We start from the raw sequence: 17,877 nt of genomic DNA on the forward strand, positions 1-17,877 counted from the left end.
TCTGTCATCTGCATGGTTTTATATTTAACTGTGCCTACAACTGCGGTACAAAGTACCTATCCCAAATGCCTAACAACCAGAGCACATTAAATTAATGGGTCAGTATCAGAGTGGCCCCTTGACGTCTTGTGCTATTGTTGCTTGGTTTTATGCTAGCTTTGTTTCCTGTGGGTGTTTTGCTTGCTGCCAGGAGCAGTGAATGAACCACTTAGGCTGAGCTGTGAATTACAGCTCCAAAATGAAACAAGGATCCTGCACAATAGCGGCACCTGATCTAATATTTCCTTTGCCTCTGTGCTGATAGGAAGTCAAGGTAAATTCATGTTGAATGTCTAAGTCCAATCAGCAACTGATAAGTCCTCTTTTAATGACCTGGACCCACTACAACCAGTGATGATACCAATCAACACAGTAGTCATCCTATGTTGTTTATAATGCTTGTAATGTATCAATGAAAACGTGCACTTGTGACCTGGCTGTGTAACATCAATGGATGTTATTCTGTTTTCCTATTCCTACCTTCAGAGGTGACCTTTAACGAAGCAGTGGAGGCTTTGTTTTTAAGAGCCTCTGTTCCAAGAAAAAGGAGCGGGAAGGGTGGTGGTGCAGATAAGATCTGTAGGGGGAGACAGTAACAAATAGAGGCTTTGTAAAATTTGAAGAATCTAGGTGAAATTTGTGGGAAGTTTGCATAAATCACTGCTGCTTTTGAAAGGTCTGCTCAAAACCACAGCTTTGAAACAGACAGAGGTCAGACCTTATTAAGCATAGGAAGACACAGGCTTTTCCTCCTCACTAGCTTAAATTTGAAACATTCACTTTGTCCAACATTTCTGTTGCCTTAAAGTGAGGATTTCTGTAACCAATGTAAAGGAGAGTAGGCAGTATAGCTGTTTATATTGGTGTGAGAGCTTTTCCCTAAGAATGACTAAGGAGAGTAGACAATCCACCCCCTCAGCTGGAATCCTCCACTCCCCTCCACATGTGTATGGTGATTAGTTCCAAGTATATATTAAATAGAGTCTGCACGTACATCAGTTTAGTTTTTAAGAAACTTTTTTTTAAAGAGATTTAATCTTTGTCCACCTGGAGGCACAGGATGCCCGGTGCGAGCAGCACAAGATCTGAGTTTGCACACTGTCTCTCTGCCCAGCGGCATGTTTTCTGGGCTTTGTGTGTCTGGAAAAGCATGAACAGATCACAGCAGTTTCGGGTTGTCGTTTAGCCGAAGGCTGGAATACATTCCCACATGCCGGACCAGGTTGGGTTCCACCACATAGGCGTTCTCCCCCTTAGTACGCAGCAGCGAGTAGAGGGCAATATCCTTAGCAAAACCCTGGCGGCAGTGCAGCCCCTTCAGGTAACCTAAGGCACGGTGGGCAGAGGGACTGGAGAAGAGCATGGCAGGCGTGCAGCACTCGGTGACCGGCACAATATTATACAGCGTGGGGGCCAGCCGGCGCAGCTCCAGCATGTAATGCCGTCCCACCAGCTCGGACAAAGCCATACTGTACAAAGCAAAGAACAAGACAATGGGCCAACTGAGGCTGGGGCGCCCAGTTGCCCAGGAGTACACACAGTTCAGCACGGGCCCCAGAAACATGCCCAGACCTAGCCACTCGAGGATTCTCATGGGTTCGGGGTTGAAGTAGCGCTGAAGCCTCTCGGGATGGTAAAGCTTGAAGTAGAGTGCTTCTCTGAGGTATGGTTTGGAGAACCGGGCCAGCAAGAGGTGCTGCAAGACAGCGAATATCTCCTCCTCTGGCACAGCATCATCTTCCACTATGAGGACGTATTCTGGGTTGTACGCCAACAACGACTGCTCAAGGCAGAAGACGTAGTCCTGCTTCTCCTTCTCAAACTGGTTCATTCTGGGGTCAGCGTTCTCCCCAGTTTTGTCACGACTGACCATAGGAAAGAAGCTGCTCAGCAGCCTGACATCCTGATGGCTACTGGGGTCTGACTCCACATTACAGACGAGGATGCGGTGGCTCCGGCAACGTGCACCACATTTCTGGAGGAGGCGGTGGAAGTGGGAGGCCACTTGCAAGACATAGTGGAAATCATTCCGCCTCTGCACAGTGATAATGGTGACCAGCAGCAAGGGCTGGAAGGCATCACTGTCAGAGGCCTCAGAGGCATTTGGTATCTGCAGCTTCTCAAAGTAATGGAGGGCAGCCTGGCCCTCCTGCTGGTTCTGCTCCAGGAACTCCTGGCTCATGGGGTTCAGGTGCCAGCGCCGCAAATAGAAGTAAGAGTGGAGGAGCCGCTGGCAAATCAAAGGTGCGAGCACACCGAATGTCACCACAGTCAGTGTGAGGAGATGGATAAAAGGACTGGACCAACGGCACCACCTCCCATAGAGCTGCCAGGCTCGGTGTAACATGGCTGCTGCAGAAGGAGGGCACCCCTGCTCTACTCATGACCTCATTCCTTCACTTCCGATGCATCCTCCCTGGACTGCAAGGTATCACTGGGGCAGTGGCTGCCAAACCCGCACAATTTGTCCAAGCCTAGAGAGGAAGAAAAAAGATGGTTAATGAAATAGGAACTGTCAAAGTGGGAAGACTGTCATTTGAGAAGATGGAAAGCTGAGGGCTAGTCACTGAGTGAGCCAAAATAAAAGGCCTCTGAGGAGTCCCTTGTGGTGGGGGCATCACAGAACTGTCGTGGGAGGCTGAGGAAAGATGAGCCAAACTTAGTTTCCAGCAAAGTGCCCCTAAGGCCTTTTCAGCACGTAGGAGCTCTGATCTGACTTAGCTAGATAGGACTTTGTTGTGTTTGTTACTATGCTTCAAAGACATAACAAACAGGCAACGTGGATGCAAGACGTGTGGAAATCCCTTTCTGTTAAAGGCAGAGAACTTAGATACCACTATCTGGTCACAGTGACATAGTAAGACTTGGGCCATAGCCAAGAACCAAAGCCAGATCTCTGGTATCTTAGCCTAGCACATATTTGAGAGACAAACTTTTACCTCTGTGGAATGACACATGCTTCCCTTCTGTTGCTCACACACTTCCAAACACATGCTTTTTCACTACTCCCCAGAGTGTGAAGCAAGATAACAAAGACACCAATTTACTTCACTAAGGGCATGTGTACGCTAAGTGTAATGCATGTGTGTCTCTCTCTCAGATGTCTCCTCCTCTCTAGGCCCTGTGAAATACCGAGTCACAGCAAGATTAACAAGTTGCAATTGAGCCATTGACTCATATTTGTTATTTAAAAGTTTGTAATTTAAAGTTACATGCCTTTAATTTAAAACTGAAACATTTATATATTTTTTTTTAATATACACACACACTTTAAGCAAAAATCCACCTTCACAAAAATTAGATTTTGCCATATTTGGCTTTTCTGTTCTGCTTCTCTGGGCTGCCATGAACACCTAACAGCCTGGCTGTAAGAAGCTTACACAAAATCAGGGCAATTAGGCTGTTCAGATGAATTCTCTTGTACCAGTAATTTCCCTTTTTAATCTGCTGTTTGATTCTCCCTTTTACTTTCCATTCCCTCTCCTGATGAACAGTTACTCATGTCCCCCCAAGCTGACTGACTGTGCCCCATTCAGTGGAGAGTTTCTCCCATTTTTAACCTTCTGCCTGCACCAGGTTCTGATCATCAAATGGTGCTTCCAGACCAAAATGTTACCCTTTTTCCTTCTCTGCACTGTTGTCTGAAGCAGCCTAAGCAATGATGTGTGGATGGAAAGAAATCAGGACCATGGCTTTTCTTCTCTGTCTCAGAAGAATGGACCATGTAGAAGAAATTATTCAGAGGACACTGAGCAGGGTCTAAATCTGGAACTACTTCTAAATTGCCTTTGTTACTGTAGTCACAGATTTGCTGTATTTACCATGAAGAGAACCACTTCCTATTTCCATATAGGAATCTGACAATTGTATATGAAAGGCCTTTTACTAAGATTAATGGAAAATATACAAGAGTTATTCCAAATATTTGTTAGAGACCAAGCACTTCATGCTGTGAGATCTCAAACCATCAAACAAATTTACACACTGATGCATGAGCGTCTGCAGTGTCTTCCCATATAGCTCTTTTCCTTTCTTTCCGATTACACAATCTTGTTTTACAGACACTGTGTTGTGTTGCATCAGTGGACCTTGTAAAGGCCTTAAAGGTGATGGCTGCATTTCAGCCTCCAGATCCAAGCCATGATGATTCAGGACATGAAGACCTGAAATCCATCAGATGCAAAGACCTGGTATTTAAATGCACTCATTCATCCAAAATCCAGGGCTTTCCTTTTTCTCATTTTCTGCTAACCAGTCACAAAGATTCAGGGAAAACGCAAATACAGAATCATATTCTACAACTCACACTGACATAATTTTGTGCCTCCTCTTGATGCGAGCAGCATTGTTGGCACTGTTGCTGAGTCCACCTCCAAACTTGAAAGTGAGGACCACAGTGGGAAAAGGAGATGAAGAAGAGCTAGAAGGTAGTTTAGTTCTCGGGGAATAAAGAAACTTACTTTCCATCTGCCAGCTATGCTGGAGATCTGAGCTACAAAAACCTATGAGCCTGCAGTGAGCTCTGTAGCTCTCAGGATGTACCTTGAAGCATTAATAAACCCCAGCCAAGCAAGAGGCCTCCTCCTTCATGCTGTCTTCTACTGAAAAAGGAGAAATGGGTGTCATGTCTTACCTGCAGGAGCAGGAACAGCTGGCTGGCGGCCAGCTGAGCTGTGGGGGCTGCGGCCTCCAAAATGAATCAAAGGGAAGCTTGCCTGAGGTCTTGCTCTTCTGCAGCCCATGATGTTCAAGGGCCAGGCTCACCTGCACCACGAGAAGGTACTCCCCTGGTCCCTCTGGGTCTGCTGCTGGTCAGCTCTCCACTGGACCTGCCTGCTGGGAAAGTTGTGCTGGGACTCCGCCTGCTGGCGTCCCAGCTCCTGGCACACGGTAGGGTAGCTAAGGTGGTGCAGGTGAGCACCATCCGCTCAGGAGGTATCTCCTCGCTTCATACGAGAAGGTAGCTAACTCTGAAAAAGCACATAAGACTGGAAGCCAGCCATGCAGGTCACACTGTCATATTCACAAGCGTTTCTGACTTACCCTGGCTTCACCTCATCAGTAACATAACTCAAGATCTCAGAGCTCTTGTTCTGGTTTTGCAACTCAGAACACCTCAAGGAAAACAACCATCAAACAGGCACTTTTTCTTCTCTCCAGGTCTTCCTCTGCTGCCTGGGCTGTTAGCACTCACGTTGACTACCATGCTCTTTATCAGTTCATTTGCAGAGGAAAAGGCTGTTTTCACTGGGTAGTGGAATAACCACAGAGGCTAAAAATGGTCAGGAGCATATTAAAGTGGGTCAAATACAAATCTAGTTCATGCCAAAAACAAGCTGAAGGATCTAGAAAAGAGGGGAGACGCTGACCTCCTCACCACTTTTTGGCTGTAACACTGGGAACCCAAGAGTTCCAAATCTAGATAGAAATTTCTTGCTTCTACAGAGGTGAAGTTTGATCTTATCTGCACGACTTGAATCCAGAGTCTCTGGTCAGGTTGTTTTCCAGTCATTAGGACAGTTCTGACTTTCAGAAGCTATTCTGTTTTCAGAAGCTGTTGGTACTGTCATTTTTTTCCCTTTTTAGGGGAAAAAAAATCTTGTTTGTTCTTCTTTAAATATTTAAGTGGCATTTCTGACAGAAAAATGAAGTTTGAGGAGAAAGGCAAGAATCAGAATTGGATTGTATAGTGCTTTAAAAAAACCTGTATGAATCCCGGATAGTAACTACTCTGCAACCATGTGAATACTTGCAGTGGAGGCCACTTTTATATATGTTCTGTGTAGAACTGAGCCATTGCTTAAACACATTTAGAAGCTGTTGCGATATACAGCTATATATTCAGCTTGTTTCTTTACTTAGATCCTCATGATGAAGATTCCTTCCAGAAACACCTGGTTCACCTGGTTCCAAATCTACATTCCTATCTTCATTAGTCCCCTAATTACTTGGCTGAGTTATACTGTTCAGGAAAAACTTACCTCTGCACACACTGTGGAAGAGCAGAAAAATGAGTAATGTCCTCTTTGGGGTGCAGAATACTGTCTGCTGTGCTAGTGCTTTAAAAGAGAAAGCTGATTTTCTGTCTGCTCCAAACTCCTCTCCACTGAGGTATTCCTGCGGGCAGGCATTCCTGGAACAAAGCTTCCTCTGTGTTTCAAAGCAGCGAAATTTTAGGAGGCTCCTGGATGGCTAATGTAAGAGAGGGCATCTCTGTCTTCTATTGCCTGCTCTGTGAGACAAGGCCGTAATTATTCCTTTATGATTACAATATTAAATGATTCCTTTTTGCCTAACTACACTTCTTTTCAGTGTCAATGGAAAAAGCCATTCGATTCCTAACATAAACACAGCTGGCTGAAGTCATGTGGTCAGAAGCCATAGAGTCATCTCTCTGGGAAACAAAGGTAGGCTCTCAGAAAATGTCATGGAAAGGCCAACTGTCCCCACCTCAGCCATAATGGTGGCAGTAGTAATGGTGTTCACACAAGCTGTAGTTTTGACTTGTGTGTTGATCCTATAGTGGCATCCCAAGTTGAAACCTTGGTGCGAAAAACACTTCTACGCCCCAACCTAACATTGTGCGGACAAGCTGCAACCTCAGGACCCAGTCCTCTACTAATTAGCCCTCTCTGGCAGAGACAAGAGCTTTGTCTTAGCTGTGATATTGTTAGTGCACCAGCAAACAGTCCTGCTTGAATCTGAGGAAACTGATGCAAGCTTCACAAAATCGTAAAGAGCCATACAGGTCTCCTTCTGTTTCATATGTGCATGCTGACAGCTGACTGTTGTATACAGATATCCTCAGCTTCCAAAACCTGAGGTCCCTACCATGAGCTGATCCCTATTACTGGACCAGATGGCCAGCTTTTCTCATTTGCAATTCCTCTTGTTTTCTGACAGCTTTTAGTAGGTCAGGTGCCAGATAATATTTCTGCAATGTGTTCACGATTGCCTTGAAAACAGCAGTGTCCAGCAGAAGCCAAGCATTCACAAATCTGACCATTACACTTAGATGCCAAACTGGGAGTTCGGCTCCCTGGAAAATACAAACCATCCTGGCAAGAGCTGTGCTTCTAAAGACATTCAGCAGAATCTTAATGGTAAGAGTTCAGCAGTTGTTCTGTGATAGTATTTTACTAGCAGGTACCAAATACATCTCTTACCTCTTCTACTTCAAGTGCCGCTTAAAGCAGTTGTCATTATGTTGTTTCTAGACAATGAATGTCAAATAAGCCAGGCTGTTTAATTTAACTTTCCTCTAAAATGCTTCCTGCTATGGCAAAGACCAGGACTGCTGGTGATGCACTTGATCTCTCAGTTCTCTTAGAACTTTACTTTTGTTTCTTACGGTCTATGTACTAAGGCACAACACTGCTACAGTCTAACAGGTTAATGATAGCTTGAACCATAAGAGAAGCGGCTAGGGAGCAGGACAGGGTTTGGCCTTGATCCTTTGCAGGACTTCTGTGGTGTAAGAGGTAGAAATCAATGGCACAGCTGTCTGTTTTGATCTACCATTCCTCAGAGCCTGTCAATAAACTTTGTGGCTACAAAGAAGATGGACACTCCCTTTTTACAAGGAGTCACATGGAAAAGGTGAGGGGTAATGGGTACAAGTTACTCCTGGGGAGATTCCAGTGGGACACAAGAGGAAAATTCTTCACAATGAGAACAATTAGCCATTGGAATAATCTCCCCAGGGACATGGTGGATTCCCCAACAGCGGACACTTTTAAGATTCAGCTGGACAGGGTGCTGGGCCATCTTGTCTAGACCATGCTTTTGCCAAGAAAGGTTGAACCAGATGATCCTTGAGGTCCCTTCCAACCTGGTATTCTGTGATTCTATGATAAACTTTCTCTGTCCAAGGAGATGGAATTTAAGCACTATTAGAAAAGTGAAAATGCACAGGTACTCAGGGAGTAACCCTGTCCAGTTAGGAGACCTCAGAAACTGCAGAATTGCATCGTGAATGTCAATTTACTGATAGACTGGCCTGCTTTTCTCATTTAACTGTAGTTAACTTTTACAGGTTGTTCATAAATCCCGAGAAATCCAGGGATGACAGTTTGAAAGCCACTGAACTAACAGGCAAGGTACATGGATGTGGCTGCTAGAAGATACTTTCTCCCTTTCCCTTGAACTAAGAAGGTAAAACTATGCTAGGTGAAACTACTGGTAAAACCAGTAAAACAGGCTAGGAACTGAATGTATATTAATTACAGTTATTTCCCCAACTTCTGCCTTGCTTCTCATGTATATTAATTTTCCTCTGCCACGTAAATCTGAAGGGAGCCCATTCTCAACACCTGCTGACTTTCACCTGGCTGCCTCCCTGCTATTCAATGTCATGGGAAAGCAATGCTCTTCCCTGTTGCTATCAAGCAACGGTATTCAGATCAAGTGGGCGTGGAAAGCAGCCTGGAGAAGAGAGTTCTGCAAGATAACAGCTTAACAGAGAGACTTAAGGCAAGGCATTTTGTGAGGAGATGTCTTTTAGAAGATTACACCAAAGGTTTATATGGCTTTAAAATCAATTATGCAATCTGTATCTCTCTGAATTTACATTTTCTTTTGTGCCAGAGTTAAAAAAAGGGTATGCTGTTAGAGAATTTGATACTGATCTGTATAAAAACTGTTGCATGTTTTCACAGAGATCTGCCTGGAGCCTTCCAAAATCTTAAATGTGGCTTTTGCTTTAAGCTCACTTCTGCTTTAGTATAAAATTTACATGTCTATTTGGTAAAAAAATAAAAATTATATTAGACAGAACTGCTGCTAATAATGGCACCAGCTATTACCTTTTGCTGTCTGCTCTTGGAATCTCAGAGCTAAATGTGCATTGACTCATCAGAGGTGCTATAGTTAATTGGTATTTTACCTCCTTGAGTCACAGTCTTTTGCTAAAATAAGACCAGGGCCCCTGCATACAAGATACTGTACACAAGTAGAGCACAAGGCAACTTTTTGGCTGGGATAGAGTTAATTTTCTTTATAGTGGCTGGTATGGGGCTATGTTTTGGATTTGTGCTGAAAATGGTGTTGATAATACAGAGGTGTTTTAGTTGTTGCTAAGTAGTGCTTACACTAAATCAGGGACTTTTCTGCACCATGCTCTGCCAGGTGCACAAGAAGCTGGGAGGGGGCACAGCCGGGACAGCTGACCCCAGCTGACCAAAGGGCTATTCCATACCGTATGGCATCATGCTCAGTATGTAAAGCTGGGGAAGAAGAAGGAAGGGGGGACATTCGGAGTGATGGCGTTTGTCTTCCCAAGTAACTGTTACATGTGATGGAGCCCTGCTTTCCTGGAGATGGCTGAACACCTCCTGCCCATGGGAAGGAGTGAACGAATTCCTTGTTTTGCTTTGCTTGTGCATGCGGCTTTTGCTTTCCCTATTAAGCTGTCTGTATCTCAACCCACGAGTTTTCCCACTTTTGCTCTTCCGATTCTCTCCCCCTTCCCACCGGGAGGGAGTGAGCGAGCGGCTGGGTGGGGCTGAGCTGCCAGCTGGTGTTAAATCACGACACTACCTTAGTGGATCTTTAGCTTAAGAATATAAAAGATGAGGGGGGAATCTGTTTTTCCCAGATATGTAACAAATCGGCCTGGTGTTGTTGTCATGAACAACTAGCATTTTATAGTTTAGCCATAGTGGTAATCCACACAGGTGAATTATCTAGAATAGCTATTGAAATAACAGCTACTAAATGTGGTATGCTGAAGTAATAGCAACTCTTTGCAAATTAAAGCAGTCTGAACAGATGAGGATGAAGAATTCTGGGTCTTGGAGAAGTCTGTCAAGAAGGAGCTATTCCAGAGCAGCAGGAATGAGGTATTCCAGTGCAGCTATTGCAGAATAGCTCCTTCTGCCATAGCTCTTCTATTAAATTTCTATATGCAATTGTGCCCTCGGGGCTTGCTAGGAAACCAGCCATTTCACTGAAGGAGCAACGTGCAGATTAAATCAGCTCCCCGAGTATCTGTGATTTGCGTAGGTGTGATGGGTGCACCCACTCTGAGTGAGTGAGCAGCACTTTGGTTCAGGCATCATCGACTGAAACCAGTCCTGCTGTGCAAACCATGAGAACGGTGCTAGGCCATACCTTCTCAGGCACTAAGGAGTCTAGGCCACGTCTTATCAGGAGCTAACAGTACCAGCCTGAGCTGGGACTGGACAGAATTACAACTGCTACAGCTGCACTCCTGCACATACACCAAAGGGGGGTTTGACTACAAGTCAATCGCTTTATGCTATAAATATCTGTTGCCCCCCCGAGCCCATTGAGCTCTCCTGTACGGCTGCACGGCGGTGATCTCCCCTTGGGCAGGGACGCCTCTCAAGGTTACCCCTTGAGGCTGAGAGATCCCTTACCTGGCATCTGATATCTATAATGAGGTAACCACATTTTACATTAGGCCTAAAAGTATACTGTATGCTATTGGCATGTATATATATCCAGCTATAGCCTAAGTGTTAGAAGTGTAGTAACTAGCAGAGTGTTTGACAGCCATATAAACAACGTTTAAATCATTGTTGAAATAATCAATTAGGTTATCTTTCAAGTACCATTTCATTACAGCTTAATTATCGATTAGTTGTTGTTAAATCATTGTTAAATCACTGTTTAATTATCATTCAATTATTGCTTAACCATCATTGGATTATAATTTAATTATCATTCAATCATTAATTATCATTTGATCATCATTTAATCATTAATAAAACCTTTTTGTTAGCCCCAGAATGATGACTTCTCATAATAATTCACCTGTGACAGTAGGGCTGGGGGTGTGGGTATTTGGATGGAGGAGAGGGAAAGAAAGGAAACAGATGTGGTGATGGCTGCTAACGCAGAAAATGTTGCTTTACTGTTGTTCATTTATGACTGTAAAGAATAAAACACAGTAATAACAAAATAGGATGTTATTTTTGTGAGCAAAGGCCTTTGATGATAAGGCTGTAAGTTTCCAGTTGGGACACATCTATGTAACAATAAAAGTGCAGAACTGTACCAGGTGACAGCCAGAATATTGTGATTCTAACCTCTGTTTGAAAGAAAAAATGTTTAGTCATATTGATAAACAGCATTCCTCTTTTAAGAGACACTGTCTACTAATGTTAAACAGTACTACTGACTTTTTCTCTGTATTCACCACTTGTGTCTGAGGAATACACAGTCTTCCTTCCCCCCACCTCCCCAGGTATGAAACAGACTATTTTTCCTGCATAGAAAGGCATGGTAAATGGGATGCCCTGGTTCTGGGCAATATTGATGATCTGTTTGAGCCCCAAGGGAAGAAAATGGGATAAATACAGTAGCTGAAAAACAGTCTGTTATATAATTAGTATTGCCCGTGTTGGACAGACAAGAAAGCAGCAGATTTCACATGTGCAGGAGGGTATTTCTGCTGGTGTTTGTGTTTGCAAATGCTTGCTGAACCTAGTGTGCCTTTATGGCAGCCCATTGGTTGTACCTAAAATTATTTTCTCAGCACCTATATGAGAGCAAGCCAGCCTATGAACCTGTAGTGCACACTGATATAGTTTCATGTTTTGCTGCACCATCAGCACAGCTGCAAATTTCCTCCACAGCCTATGATTTTAGATGTTAGTGACTTCAGCCCTTAGGTTTCTTAGGTGCTCCTCTTTCTCTTTGGGAGAGCTGCCAGGTAGCACAAGGTGACCCGTAAAGCGCTGGGATTAATAGCAGTTACCTTAGCGATGATGGTCAAAGAGGAGAGGGCGTTAGATAAGAAAAGCTGATCCCCCTCCACTCTCTGCCCTCCTTGCGAAACAGCAGAGACAGACGGTATTTCAGTGTGCCCAGTCCTCAACCCCCTTGCCCGGACTTTTGACCAGAGAAATTCTGGCCGTGCTTCTACCTCGGCCGCGGGCTCCTTTGGGTGGCACCAAGCACAGGGTGGACGCTGGGTTTTTTTGTCTTCTTAAAAGAGTTCCGTTCACTTTAGGTAACGGAAGGGCTGTTTCTTTAGGCCCAGCCAGGCTCTGGCCACCCTCTCATCCGCCTGTCACCATGTACAGTCACATCCCCGGAGCAAGCACAAAACGCTTTCTCGTTCCCTGGGGGCTTCCCACTTCCCGCCTCGCTCGGCTGCCTGAGCCACAGGAGCTAAGCCCGCTGGTTCCCAGACAGCATGCCCTTCTTCACTGCTAACCGGTCACTAACTTCGCGCTGCCCCTCGCCCAGCTCCCCAGGGCCCGGTGCCGCCGGCAGGACAGAAGCGCCCCGTCCCGTCCCGTCCCGCTCCGCTCCGCTCCGCGCCGCCGGCGGAGCGCCTTGCCCGGGCGGCCCGAAGCCGCGCCCGGTGAGCCCGGCCCCCTCTCTCCGCAGTCCCCGCAGGGAGGGCGAGAACCAGCCCCCCTGGGCCAGCCCGAGCCACGCGGAGAGATTTACCCTTTCCTGCTCGGCAGCCTCGCCCCGCGCATCAGGAGGCGTCCTGCGGCGGCGGCGGAGCCGGGCCGGCGGCGGAGCCCGGCCGCCCGCAGAGCCCGCACCGCCGCTCCCTGCTCCCCGCTGCGGCACCGCGGGCTCTCCGCCCCCGCCGGGGCGAGAGCGGGGGGCGCCGTGCAGCCCCGCTCTCCGCTCTACCTCGCCGCTCTGCTTGTCGCCCACTTCTCTCCCGCAAATTTTTCTCCTCCCTCCCGGGCGGCGAGGGTGGGGTTAACGGCATCGAAGTCCAAACATGTGACTACGCCAGCGGAGGGATGCTCGGAAGGAGGGGAAGGGGAGCTGCGGCGTGAGAAACCGAAAACCAGAGCGGGGGGAGGTGTGTGAAAGCAGGTTAAGGAGCGAATGGCGAATTCCCTGAGCCCCAGAAGGGCTCCCGAGGCAGAGGCTGCGGCGCAGCCAGAGTCCCTTATTCCTGCTCCGCGGTCCCCGAACGCTCCAGCGGGAGCAGCGACACGCCAGCCCGGGCAGTGCTGCACAGCCCTGCGCTCCTCTGCGGCTGCACCAAGCTCCCCAAAGCCCTTCCCCAGCCACGATTTCAAACGTACTGCGGGCGTGTGTCAGGTGAATTTGTCGGCTCCTACGGCCACGCCTTTGCGGCACTGCCCCGTCTTGCTCCTTCTGCATGGCTCCCATCCCTTCCCTAGCCGGTAGCTGGTTTGTTTTCTGAACTCCAGCTCTGCGCCCCACGCCGAGCCCTTTGCCAGCTGTCCAAATCATGATGCCTTACTTCGTGGGGAGAAAGATCGCTCCCCGCATACTCCAGTGGAAACTCAGTGCTTCAGAATTACCAGCAGATTGTTTTACGTGCATGTCAACAGTGACACGTAGAAATGCCAAGCTTTCACCGTATTAATCTGTAATGAATCCATCACAGATGCATTCAGTGAAGTGGGGAGGCTCATCAGCGACGCCGAAATTTGTATCAGGCTGTTCAGGATCCAAAAATCGTATCAAACTGACACAAGAGTGCTTCTGACCTGCTTATTTCCCTTCCCCCTTTTCTCTGTGTTCCATTTCCCTGTTCTTCTACACACGTACCTTTCAGCTCTGTGACCATAATACTTAATTATACAAATTGTTTCTAACTACAGTTATCTGAAATATGCCTCAGAGAAATGTTTCTGTCTTTCATTGAATTTTAAGAACTCCTTAGTTTTGTGCCTGAAGCTCCAAAAAAAGTGAGCGCATGTATTTAGGCTAAATTATTTTCAGGCTCTGACCTCCCTTACTTCTAGGAAAAACCTGAAAAAAACCCACAACAAGGAAAAAAAAAGAAAAAAAATCCCTTATGCTGTTTCAGCAACACACTATGTTCTGTTAAGCACAGCTAGAATTTTGCTAGAGCCCAGTCCTGTGATCAGAAGCTTCTAGCATGACGCATGTTTTTGTTTTTTAATTTTAACGTATCAATTTATATTATTCTCTCTGATCAGCATTATGAACAAAGGAACTCAGTTACGCATGCCTGTGATCCTTACTTCTTACAACTGGCAAGAGCTGTCCCTCAGCTAAGGTTTCCTATTGCACAGACAATGTGGATGAAGGGGGAAAAAGCCAGAGGAACAGTAATGCTCATAATAATAATAATACAATCAAGCATCACATTGGGGTTCCTATAGTGATGTCCTCACCTATAGGAAAAGGTGAGGCACACTGGAAGGTCCACAGGTTTACCTAGATACATGTTACTCTCTGAAAACAATAAGGAAAGACAGTACAAAAAAGCATAGTTTCTCAGGTGATTTGCTTTCCAAAATCCTTCTTTGCTGACCACCTCTACCTCTTTTTCTACCAGTTTTTAATGACACTGATTCATACTCTACCTCCCACTTAAATGTTCTCACGTCTGCAAATATTGATGCACTGGAAACACAATAGATCCTGGAACAGAACAGACGCAAAAGGGTATTTGAGAGTACTGGAGGAGGGAAAGAGTTTATACATTCCTGGGAGGTCCATTATCATGTCCTTCCCAGGATTAGAGTTGCAGAGTTTGTGAGAAACAAAAAATATTTATTTTTCTGCTTCTGTGTCAGTATGTGTGTGGGAGAGCAACTATTGAGTGACATCAGCAGAAACACATGTCACATTGCACCCAGTATTGCATCTCAGATGCGGTTTCAGCCAGCAGAACAATTTGGTGGTAATAAATTAAAAGGAATGGGCCTTTACTTAGGGAATAAAATATTTAGGTAATTGTAATTTTGTGAGGAGCCTTTCTGTATAGTCTCCTCTGCTCCCACTTCGCTCACTTGCCTGCTTTTCAGGGAACACCTGACTTTCATCCTTAAACACTTATTTCTTTAAAACAGCTTCTGTTAGACCCAAAAGACTGAGGGAGAAAAGTCACAAGTGATTTTGGGGCAGTGGCACAGTTTATACAACAGCCTGTCATCCCTGACTACTCATTCTTACCACAGTGCTGTCTCCTGCTGTGCACTAGCATAAGGGAGACTGATCTGGCTGAAAAATAAACCTTTTCTTATGATGGATTATTTCTTACCGGATCACTTCATCTCTTCAGTTCCCCACACCAAATGACTATGTCAGCACATCAGGGAGGGGTCTGGAGAGCAGAGATGAACATTTGGGGACATGACTGCTCACGTAGTAACCTGACTGCAACCTGAAATGCTCAGAAGAAATAGTTACTTCTGAAATTATTCAGGCTGTACAATAACAGGACAATGCTTTATAATCGGAAAAAAATCACATGGTGAGAATTGTATCCAAGTAGGGGAGATTTAGACTACATATAAGAAAGAGATTTTTTACGATGAGGGTGGCGAAACCCTGGAACAGGTTGCCCAGAGAGGTGGTAGATGCCCCATCCCTGGAAACATTCAAGGTCAGGCTGGATGGGGCTCTGAGCAGCCTGATCTAGTTGAAGATGTCCCTGCTCATGGCAGGGGGGTTGGACTAGCTGACCTGTAAAGGTCCCTTCCAACCCAAACTATTATATGGTTCTATCATTCAGCCCACCCATTCAGATCAGAGTCTTTTGTGTTGCCAAAGCAGCCTTCCCCTCTACCATCCACTGTAACAGCTTTCATGGCACTGAGCATTTGTGCCAGGGAATGGAGCTAATACTTTCTTTTGCTTTGCTTAAGGTCAGGTACAGCTCCTGCTTTTCATAAACATGAGTGCTAGAAGCAGGACAAGCTAGCCAGGTGATGTTTAGATGCTTGTACAATCTGGAAAGCAGCAGAGCAGAAATTCATGGTTTTGGGGGCTACTGAATTGAGAAGCCTGGTTTCTTATGGAGGTGTGTCATTTGTGCCCTATGCATCCCTTCCAAAATACCTGTTACTCCAGTCTCATATTCCTTGTCGTCGCCCCCCCCCCCAATTCCTTAGCTTTCCTCCCACACAGTAGTCCTACTGCTTCAGGTTTTTACCAGAAGGCAAGGGCATGAGGGTGTGCATACTCTAGTTGATTTTGAGCTACATGTGCTGATTATCCAGCCAACAAATCAAACGTACAGGTTCCTGTTCAGTGTATGTTGAAGGCTTTCATTCAGTGGGATGGAGATGTGGGTCTCTCTGCTCTACAAGAGACTGCGTGAAGTATATAGCAGCAAACGTATTCGAGACTTACCTCCTTCAGCCAGCTGCAATGAAATTTGACAAGTGTGTTCAAAATTTATTAGGGACATGGAGGAAGCTGTGAAAAGCCAGAAAAAAAAAGAAAAAGAAAAAAAAAAAACAAGAGAGAAAAAAGAAGAAGAAGGGGGACAAAAAGATTTTGTAAGCCTGGTGTCCTTAGGCAAAAATCCAAAGTGATTGCATTCTCGCAGGAGGAATGAATAGTATGTTTAGCACAATGTGTTGTACCGGTATACATATAACCGGCTCAGTTGTAAAGGCTGTGCCTCTTCTACAAACAGTTTTGGAAGTTCTCCAGTGTAATGATGGTATTATTCCTTTACGTTCAGCTACCAGATTATAATAATTACCTGGTTATTCCTGTACCATCAGCTGCACGATAGGTATCTTCTCCTTGTAGGTATCTGCTGTTCATTTCAAAAGCTAACTTTTAAAATATTTTTCTTCCCTTGCTATGTATTTATAGGAAAAAATCCACAGTGTAAATCAATAAATATTTCCTGCTTACATTCTGCTTTTTAAGAAGCAGCAGACATTTCTGATGGCTGTTTTGAATAGGAATACAATATCGATGATAGCCAAATTACATACAGTGGCTTTCTCTGTTTTTCTTTGAGACTTGGTATTGATCACTGGGGACAAAAAGTGTTCCAAGTCCTTTGTTGTTTATTGGAGACACAGTGAGCTCATATGTCAGAGCTATTGTGTTTGACTTTAGACAACAAAGCGAGATGAAATACAGCTCCAAAGGGGATGAATTCACGCCGGCTTAGCTGTCTAGGGTACATTAATGTTCTCTGAAAAGGCTGAAATATTTTGATCTCCTTTTCATCCTGGTCTGTGCATTTGCTTATCTATTCAGGACTATGTGCTCCTCCTCTGTTTCCCAGGCTTTCCCTCTATACAGCCTCCTATACACCACTGCACCCCAGACTTCAGGCTTATACCAATAACTAATTCATCGTGTAGATGCATTATTAAATACTGTTCCTGTAATCTCTTCTACCTAAGCTGCACACATCTGAAGATGACAGAAACACACTTATTGCTAATTGTAGTCCAGTTCTTTTTAGAGAATATTGCACACAGACACACACGCAAAGCTTTTCTATGCTTCCTTTCTTCTCTGATCAAATCATTTGCTACGAACAGGTAAGGCTGTTCACAGCAAAAAAATGCCAGTGTGAGGTAACGTGGCACTGTGTTAAATGATGGCAGAATTTCAGAAGGACTGGAAGCCTGATCGCATTCAGAGAAATGGATGTATCTTAATCAGTTTAGTTGTATATGCTCCGGTGATCCAATTTCCTACCTGTCTTGCTCCAACATTCTGACTCTTGCAGACCACAAACTGAGTATTTCAAAGAGAGGGACAAAGGTTTTAATTTAGAAATAGAGTCAAGTGGCTCTCCAAATTATCTGTTAAAATACACTGGCTCTCAGTTACTTGCTCTGTGTTGCAACATTGAAGAATAGTCTGGAACAGTGTACTTTTTGCAGATGCTAAAAAAGAGAATGGGGTAAAGAGGCAAAACACAAGGTTTCCAGACTGAGGGTCAGACAGGAATTATCCCCCAGGGACTGCTGGAAAGCTTTTAATTTTCCCTTGCAGAATGGCGTAAAGTTATTTTGTATGGTCGCTGGGTACATTGCACTAACAAATTCTGTGCCTGTGTGAGAAGCAGAGTATTAGTAATTTCTCTGCTCTCCTTCACTGCAAATTTTAAGTGTGCACTTCTGGAACTAAAGGTCT

At 45.2% G+C, this 17,877-nt stretch overlaps 1 protein-coding gene across 2 annotated transcripts; it reads right to left on the reverse strand.

Moving 5' to 3' along the window:
• Positions 1 to 1,114: 1,114 nt before the first annotated feature.
• PGAP4 (post-GPI attachment to proteins GalNAc transferase 4) lies at positions 1,115 to 12,520 on the reverse strand. 2 transcript variants are annotated; one of them, XM_072859541.1, is made up of 2 exons: positions 12,463 to 12,520; positions 1,115 to 2,513 (listed from the first exon to the last, which is right to left on the reverse strand). In XM_072859541.1, exon 2 carries the CDS (start codon positions 2,384 to 2,386, stop codon positions 1,199 to 1,201), a length of 1,188 nt encoding a protein of 395 aa, XP_072715642.1. In that variant the 5' UTR covers positions 2,387 to 2,513; positions 12,463 to 12,520; the 3' UTR covers positions 1,115 to 1,198. The 2 variants fall into 2 exon arrangements, with proteins under 2 accessions (XP_072715642.1, XP_072715641.1); XM_072859540.1 differs by lacking the exon at positions 12,463 to 12,520 and adding an exon at positions 4,346 to 4,912.
• Positions 12,521 to 17,877: the final 5,357 nt, after the last annotated feature.

This window comes from Ciconia boyciana, chromosome 4 (assembly GCF_034638445.1).
Source record: "Ciconia boyciana chromosome 4, ASM3463844v1, whole genome shotgun sequence".
Classification (NCBI taxonomy): domain Eukaryota; kingdom Metazoa; phylum Chordata; class Aves; order Ciconiiformes; family Ciconiidae; genus Ciconia; species Ciconia boyciana.

Bases quoted from the DNA above. Each gene is read 5' to 3' on its own strand.
- PGAP4 (XM_072859541.1), bottom strand. From the start codon at position 2,386: ATGTTACACCGAGCCTGGCAGCTCTATGGGAGGTGGTGCCGTTGGTCC.